Source organism: Lathyrus oleraceus, chromosome 5 (assembly GCF_024323335.1).
Source record: "Lathyrus oleraceus cultivar Zhongwan6 chromosome 5, CAAS_Psat_ZW6_1.0, whole genome shotgun sequence".
NCBI classification, from domain to species: Eukaryota; Viridiplantae; Streptophyta; class Magnoliopsida; order Fabales; family Fabaceae; genus Lathyrus; species Lathyrus oleraceus.
Window position 1 is genome coordinate 352950766 of NC_066583.1, and position 8629 is coordinate 352959394.

The window sequence follows — 8629 nt, forward strand, 5'->3', positions numbered from 1 at the left end:
TCCATTATCTCCTACCTTATGGAGACAAACGAAAGATTGTGAAGTTCGAGTACCGTTATCGTCAATTGACAACGGAGGGAAGATTGAGTTCAACAAATTTGAGATCAAGACGCAAACGGATGTTAGGGCTATGTGGAATACGTATTTCCGTTTGTTCTGCTCGAGTTGGAAGCGACGCTACAAAGATCGGTCAAAGATATTCTGAAAATGTGCAATTGTCCACCGAGATATTGAAATGTAATATTATAGTTTATGTTGAAATCATCATTGTAATGTTTATTTTATGTCATGAATCTCAATTTCATTTTGAAAAATTATTTTTCTGTTAATTCTGATACTGGTGTATCTTCAGAGATGTAACTATGGAATCATTCCGGAAATACATCTTCGAAATAAAGTAAACCAAAAACAAAGACGTAATTCAGAATGATCTTTGTTGAGTGTGTATTGGGATGTGTCTGAAGATACATCTTCAAAACCAAAGAACATTTATGGAAATTCACATGATGCATTAGAAACATCTAAGATGCCCTAAAAAAAATTCTAACATTTTAGAAAAACTAAAACTATTGGACCTAATATGCAAAATAAACTATAAAATATCATTGATGAAAAAGAAACCTGAGTACAAACAATGGAAAAGCACAATAAAAATGAAATAAAAATATAATAATATATAAATGTCAATTGGACATCTTGTTCTTCCTCATACTCCAAGAAATTCTTGTGATTAGCCTTGTTCCTTCTTTTGAACTATGCAGTTCTCTTCATATGATATTGAGGGTAAATTGGTACCTCTCAACACTTGGGGAGGTCACCTGGAGGTGGTAATATAGATTCATTTGGTCCTTTACCATTGTCCACAACAAATGCCATCTTTAGTCCCCATGTTGTATGAATTTCCAAATGGCAATGCATAAACCATACCCCTAGCAAAACATAACAACAAAATACTTTAGCATTATTCATATAGTAATAAAAATAATAATTGAAAATTCGATATTTGCTATCGTATCATAGTCAATTTTTTAGTAGATTAGTCACAGTTTAATCATAAAAAAAATAGAGACTCAATTTAACTGGAAGAATAATTTTGATTTAATTATGATAATATTTTATGAAACTCTATTTAACGACGGTTTAATTGTGACAAATTTTAAACATATACTATAGTACATCTTGCACGCCTTTAAAAATGACTCTGTTTAGTTCTAGGATCAACGATTCCGAAGAATCAATTTCACCTTGTAGCCGGGGTCCAATTGATGGCAGAGTAAGACTATATAGACTAATTTAACTCAAGAATTGTTAGTTCGAATAAATTTTAGACCTTAAGAGGAGTACACTCGTATGTATCGTAAGATAGTGATAATTAACCATGATTTAGATGCAATCAAAGAGATAAATTTACCTGGATTATCAGCTCGGAATCTGATAGCAGTCCAACCACCAGCTGGAACACCAACAGTATTCCTCTCAACAGGATCAACAAGATTAAACTTCTTTGTATCCTTTCTAGAATCAAAGTTCCCTTGTCCCCTACCAACAACAAAGAAATTGAATCCATGAAGATGAATAGGATGATTCTCTGGCGTTAGCATTCCGGTATCTTGCAAAACCAATTCAACAGTAGAATTATAAGCAAGTCTATAAAGCTTCGTCCCTTTGGTCGTCGCAAAATTTGTCAATTGGTTCCCTGTGAAGTTATAAGCCACAGGAGGCTTTCCAGGAAAATCATCACTGAAAACTCCTTTAATCTTGAAGAAATGTGCTTGAAGAAGCGCGGTTTTCGGCATCACAAATGTAACATTGTTGATATCAGCTACGACGCGGCTGTTGTTAACACAAGTAGCACAAGGGTTGATACCAAGAGAAACAGTGAAGAGTAAATTATGATCAATCTTCAAAGGAACTTTTGCAGGGTATTTCTTGGAGTTCAAGCTTCTTAAAGAATCTGTGAAAGTGTTGGCGATAGAAGTAGCGTTTTTCGGAGGGAGAGAAGTTAAGGTTGTGGTTGTGGAACCAAGTGTGCCTGAGTAGTGTAAAGTGGCTATGGCAGTTTTGTTGTCAACAACAATTGGTGCATCCATGAAAGGAGAAGCTGCCACTAAGTAGTTTCCAAGTTTGTTTTTGGCTGTTAGAAGCACGTTTGTGGTTTGGCCTGGTGCTATAACAATGGTGTCGGTTTTGAAAGGTTTTACATAGGTTGCATCAACCTCAACAACTGTTAGTTGATGGTTTGCAATTTTGAAGAAAAGTTCTTCATTGAGTGCAGCATTGATGATTCTTAGTAAGTAGGTATTTTTAGGTTGTACTTCCAATGAGAATCCTTCTGCACAATAAAAGTTGAAAAAGATACTAGTCAGAAAACACACGCTTACAAATGTACTTACATAATATCTACTAACGAGATTCTAGAATCGACAACAGGATTCAAACACAGGTCCTTATGAGAAAGGCTGTCTTAAGTTTTCAGAAGTCTTATGTAAATTAGTTACAGGTTGACCGTGACAAAACAAATAAAGGTCTTATTTAGTCATGGTTTAACCGTGTCAAATTTTAGGCTATGTTGAATAGTCCGTCTTGTACGCCCTCAAAAAGGGTTATGCTTATAAGATATGAGTTGAATTTTTACCAACTAGACCGATCTACGTTGGCGAAGTGACAAATAATTTGAGAGAAACAAATATTTCAAACAATGAAATGGAAAGAGTAATGTTCAAGTTTTGAGTCATGTTGATTTGGTCTAATGGCTCAAAAGCTGGTGTTTTGGTTCTTGAAATTTACCTTGTGAAGCACAGCCTTGAACAGGACCTGGATGGCCATTGATTGTGTGAGCATCAGAGATATTTGGAGCCAATCCAGATTTCAAAGCTTCATTTATTATAGCCTCAGTATCTGATTTCCACCATTCACCTAAACAAATTCAAAATATTGTGACCATTTTGAAGTATCTTTAGTATTCTATTAGATAATCAAAGTTCAAAAGAAAGCATATTTTAGGACTATTATTTTCATGATTCATGTTGTAGAAAATGGTGTTAGAACACTAACCCAATACAATAACTTGTTCCATATGGGGTTTGGGAAAAGGGTAAGGAACTCCAAGCTTTGGCAAAATGACTATAGCACCATGGACAGTGGACCTAAGCCAAAGAACATGAGCATGCCACCAAAGTGTGCCTCTTTGGCCTGTAAGAGTGAAGTTGTAAAGATAGGTCTGGGCCGGTTGAATCGGGCATTGGGTTATATATGCTGGCCCATCGGCCCAACCCGTTCTAAGTTGCTTAACTCCATGCCTGTCAAATTTCAATTCATTTTAATAAATATCCTAAAATTTAATAATAAAAAACCGAAAAATAACATGTTAAAGAAATAAGAATATGAATCCTCCACCGTTGCAGTACCATAACATTGTGATGCTGTAACGGTAGAAGATTCAGGTCTGAGAAATTGTGATTGAATGAGGAGAACTCTAGCTTAACTCACCAGTGTATGCTAACATTATATTTGACATGGTTGACAACCTTAATTAGGACATTGTCATCTTCTCTAGCATAGATTGTGGGACCTGGGAATTTTCCATTTACAGTTACAATTGGCTTTGTTGAACACAATCTTGTAGCATTTTTCATCACAACCTATAAACAACATAACCAGTTAATAGCCACCATGATGAAATATGTAATTTTTGCCTTGCTAAACAATTCTACACCTACTTTTCTGTTTGGTAGATAACCAGAGTCAAATATTATTTACTGGCCTCAAGGCATATATGACTAAATATTAAGGAAATATTTAGTCGTAAATAGCGTCTTTGAAGGCATGCAAAACAGACTACCGCACATGATCGAAAATTTGTCAGTGTTAAAGTTAAACAGTGATTCAATATATAGATACCATTTTCATTTTGATCCATGCAGATTTCACTTTATCTATTATTTTTCAATGTTAGAAGTCTAGAGAACATGATATGCTTTTGCATGATTGATATTATAAAAACGCAAATAAATAGAATGCACCTACATTGAACTTGTAGTGGCGAACCATAGCATCCACAGATAATGGAAGCAAACATGCTGCCAGCAATAGCACAATCCGAAATCGCGCCGCCGCCATAACAATCCTTTAGTTTTATACCTCAACTCAACAAAGAAATGCGGCTAGAGCTTATTCTTTGCTAGCTACTCTCTATCACTCTCTTGAATATGCAATGCAAGATTGAGCAGAAAGAACAACCTTATAAAGAGACACTATTCTGCTGTAATGTCCCTTTTAGGATTTGGTTGTATATAGGGACACTTAATACGTATATATGAAGTATAAATAACTCAAATAAGAAACACATAACACATAAAACTGTCATGAAAGTTAAGTTATATTTTCTTGTATATTACATAAAAGTTGTTATTATATATACATCAGCTATAACACTTTTTGAAGCTAAGGTAATTGAGTTTATGGTGATGTTTTTTTTTGAAGTAGCCAGATTAGATGCTAGGTTTGGTCCACCCATATTGGGTAAACTACAATGTTACTCAACTAACATGCACCAATTTGTGACATGGACATGCTTAAACTTTTCAACTTTGACTTGATCCAACAAAAGATATATTTGGTGGCATATGTTATTCAACACAGCTATATTTACACTATATTATTTAATTTGAGTGGAACTTATTTAAAGATCATAAGTACAATATTTCAAGTTTGAATCTTATAATTAAATAAAAATCTGATTGAGATGTAAGGCTTCACTAAGAATGGCAAATGAGATTTTTTTATGAGATTAATTTTTGATAAAATTTATGAATACTTCACAACTTGATAAACCACGACTGTTTAAGTACTGGGTGCAGTGATAGAACTGAAATTTTTGATAAACCTCCTATAGAAGGTGGTGGTCAGACCATGAAAGTTATGAACCTTAGTAACTGAAAAGTAACTCATATAGGTGCAAACCAATCCCTAATAGCACTTATCTTATTTTCATCGACTTGAATTTCTTCTTTACCAACAACAAAGCTTAGCAAAAGTAATTTGTTGGTGTTGAATGTACACTTTTTCAGATTAATGTATAGTTAGTTCTCCTGTAAGACTTCCAACACCTACTTCAGATGCTCCAAATGCTCTTTCTTGGTCTTACTATAAATAAGACTATCATCAAAATAAACTACTACAAATGAATCAGTAAATGGACAATGAATCTCATGAAGGTGTTAGGGGTATTTGACAATCCAAAAGGCATCACCAACCACTCATACAGTCCATATTTGCTCTTGAAAGTTGTTTTCCATTCATCCTCATATATGATTTTAATCTGATGATATCCATTACGCAAATCTATCTTTGAGAACACCTTAAAATCTGTCAACTCACCAGGCATGTCTTCTAAACAGGAAATGGGGAATCGATACTTGATAGTCATTTTGTTGATGGCTCTGCTGTCAACACACATTCGCCACTAATTTCCCTTTTTATGGACCAGAAGGACCGGTACTGCACATGGACTTACGCTCTCACGAATGAATCCTTTCTTTAACAAATCCTTAATCTGCTCCCTAAAAATCTCATTCTCCTTAGGGTTGATAGGATATTAAGGAAGGTTTGGTAAGCTAGACCCTAGTATGAGGTCAATCTTATGTTGAATGTCTTGCATAGAAGGCAAATTGTTTGGTAATTCCTCTGTGATCAACTCCTTGAAATTTTCCAAGATCTCTAGCACTTCTTCTAGAATTTAGGTTTCCTCCTTTAGATAACTCATCAACCCTTTAATCACCACTGGATAGAAACATTCAACTTCTTTAACAACTTCGTCAAACTCTTTTTCACTTTGTGTCATCACCAAGAAACTAAACTTCTTTCCTCCTGGATTTTTATTAAACTGTAAAATAGGAGTCATAGCAATTTTATGTGTGCCCCATGTAAACATCATCACGTTATCACATCCTCGATAAGTGATATCAATATGAAACTACAAAGGTCTACCAAGTAAAATCTGAAACACATCCATATCAATAATGTCATAAATTGCATCTTCTCTGTAATGTTTCCCGGTGGAGATAGGAACTCTGCTGGGTAGCGTTACTCGAAGTTTGGAGCCATTGTTTACCCAACCGAGGGTGTGTGGCTTCTCATGGAGTTCTATGGACAACTTCAAATAATCTACCGAGTTCTGCGACACCAGATTCTCTATACTGCCATTATCCACAATCAGATTACACACTTTGTTCTTGATGGAACAATGTGTTTTGACCATATTCGTGCGTTGCCCTTCATCTTTGGATGTTAGTAAAATTCTATGTAACATAAAATTTACCCTCTCATCAAATTCTTCCCTCGCAAACTCAACATCTGCATACTCATTGTTCTCAACTACATATCCTTTTCTTTTCTTCTCCTCTTTCACTCTTTCTTCCGCAATAGCAACGACTCCCCTCGTTGGACAAACATTTGATTTATGGCATCTTCCATTACAATGATAACACGTGTCTCTAATGTGTTTAGGATATGGATTATTTTGTCTATGAATTGGATTTTTACCTTGCTGCACGTCGTTAGAGCTTCTAGCCCCCTTATTTCCAAGATTGGGATCTCTTATTATTGCACTTTTTCCTTGTCACATGCTAATTCAAAGTTATTATGGGGCGAATACCTTCTAAAAGATGAGAAATTCTGAGGGGATTTATCCATCAATTATGTCTTCAAAGTTAGACTGGATGTTTCAGCCACAGTCCTTACAGTATATAAACCCAAATTCTCATGCAAGGACCCCTTTAAGTCATTGATGTACCGAGCCACTTTCTGATTCTCTGATTCTCCCAATTCATTGCGCTAAAAAAATGGAGGAACTCAGTTGTGTATTTTATCACAGCTCCCTTGCCTTGAACACACTCAATATACATCTTATACAGAATATGTTCATAATCCTCTAGTGAAAACCCCTTCAGCATTAATTGTTTCGTTCTTCGCCAAGTTTTGACAGACCCTTTTCTTTGCATCTGCCTCTGAACAACAAGTTTATTCCACTAGACAGTAGCAATACTCTTCAGATTGAATGCCACCATATTAACTTGCTTGTTCTTAGGGACGTCCATAAAGTCGAAGAGCATATCAACATGTATTTGCCAATCCAGAACTCCTCCAATCCCATAGTTCCGTAGAACAATGAAATATCAGCCTTCACTCGATAGTCATGGTTATATTGTTGATTCCCATGAGCAACTACCTCTTTCTCGTAGGGTTTTTCTTCAGAACTCGAATTTTCAACAATAACAACATGATTGTTTCCACCTCGTAGAACCCTAATATGTTCTCCTCTCTTGTCTTTTCGTTGATTCCTGTTATTGTTGGCGTTGTTCACCTGGTTTGCTAAAGTCGTCATCTGTTCAGTCAAATCAATTAGAGTCGTGGCAAAAGTCGTGGTAGTTCTCTCAAGATCTGTTATGATCACCAATTGATCTCCCATGGCTGATCAAACTACTAAAGAAACAGAAAGAATTTGTCAGGTAGAACTCTGGAATCCACCGGATAGAAAAAATACTGAGTATTATTATGATCAAAAAATAACCTTGACGAGCACACCCAAAAGTATTTAAACACATAAAAGAAACTCTAATAAATTTGTAATTCAAAACGAAAATAAAATAGAAAAAAAAATTATAGTGGATTTTTAATCCAAAACAGAAATAAAATAAAAAATTATATAAAATATTAAAATATTTTTTTGGTCGAAAAAGTATAATACTTATTATTATTTTGACATGAGATACTAAACTTTCACAAATCCTTATGAATATTCTTAATACACAACTTCATCTTATATAGATACAACCATTCTTCCTACATCATATAAGCAACAATTATGGAGCTTTGTGAGGTGAAAAACACTAGTTAAAATAAGGTCAAAATCTTAATTACTATATAACTACTTAATAAAGAAATGAAGTAGTGGGGTCAACAACCCCATTTCCCCTGGCATAGATTCGTCCCTGATTTAAGAAATATTTTTCTTCGGATTGAATTTATTTTAGTTTATTTGTACCTTGTTGATGTTAGTTAAATAATTAGTATTTTATTATATTAGTTTGATAAAAAATATTTTAATTAAATGAGCAAAACATATTTATTTTTTTAAAAAACTGGCAATCAATTGACACCTGATATCCAAATTCAAAAATTGATACAAAAATATTAAGGTATTACTCTTATATTATCATCATTTTCATTTCATGTAAAATAAATACCACAAGACTTTCATTTGTTAATGAATATCATAATATTTTTGTGGACAAATAAAATCATAATATATATTGTGTATCATGCAACATATAAGTAGGGATACTCTTCATTTTTTTAAAAAGAAACCGGAAGCTCCATTATTATAGTTATATGTGAGTATAATTAAATAAATAAATATTTTCAGTCTCAAAATATAAATAAAAATACATTTTATAAAAAAATTTAACTTTTTACTTTTAAAGTGAAATTAATTAAACTATATTAAATTTACTTTCTCTCCTTTTCTCTATAACTAATAACTAATTAGAAATTTTTTATGCTGACACTTTTTATGAAAAACACACAAAAACATCAATCCATGTACTCATATTTTAATTTTCATCTTAAT

At 33.8% G+C, this 8629-nt stretch overlaps 1 protein-coding gene across 1 annotated transcript; it reads right to left on the reverse strand.

Moving 5' to 3' along the window:
* Window positions 1–518: 518 nt before the first annotated feature.
* Window positions 519–4235, reverse strand: LOC127084619 (laccase-4). The gene is made up of 6 exons (XM_051025107.1): window positions 4027–4235; window positions 3490–3641; window positions 3055–3299; window positions 2788–2916; window positions 1412–2332; window positions 519–929 (listed from the first exon to the last, which is right to left on the reverse strand). Exons 1-6 carry the CDS (start codon window positions 4117–4119, stop codon window positions 799–801), a joined length of 1671 nt encoding a protein of 556 aa, XP_050881064.1. The 5' UTR covers window positions 4120–4235; the 3' UTR covers window positions 519–798.
* Between the last annotated feature and the right edge of the window lie 4394 nt (window positions 4236–8629).

Bases quoted from the DNA above. Each gene is read 5' to 3' on its own strand.
- LOC127084619 (XM_051025107.1), bottom strand. From the start codon at position 4,119: ATGGCGGCGGCGCGATTTCGGATTGTGCTATTGCTGGCAGCATGTTTG. The intron at 2,917-3,054 runs GTTAGTGTTCTA...GAATTTGTTTAG, and splicing joins GGAACAAGTTATTGTATTGG to GTGAATGGTGGAAATCAGAT. The intron at 2,333-2,787 runs GTAAATTTCAAG...TTTATTGTGCAG, and splicing joins TCAAGGCTGTGCTTCACAAG to AAGGATTCTCATTGGAAGTA.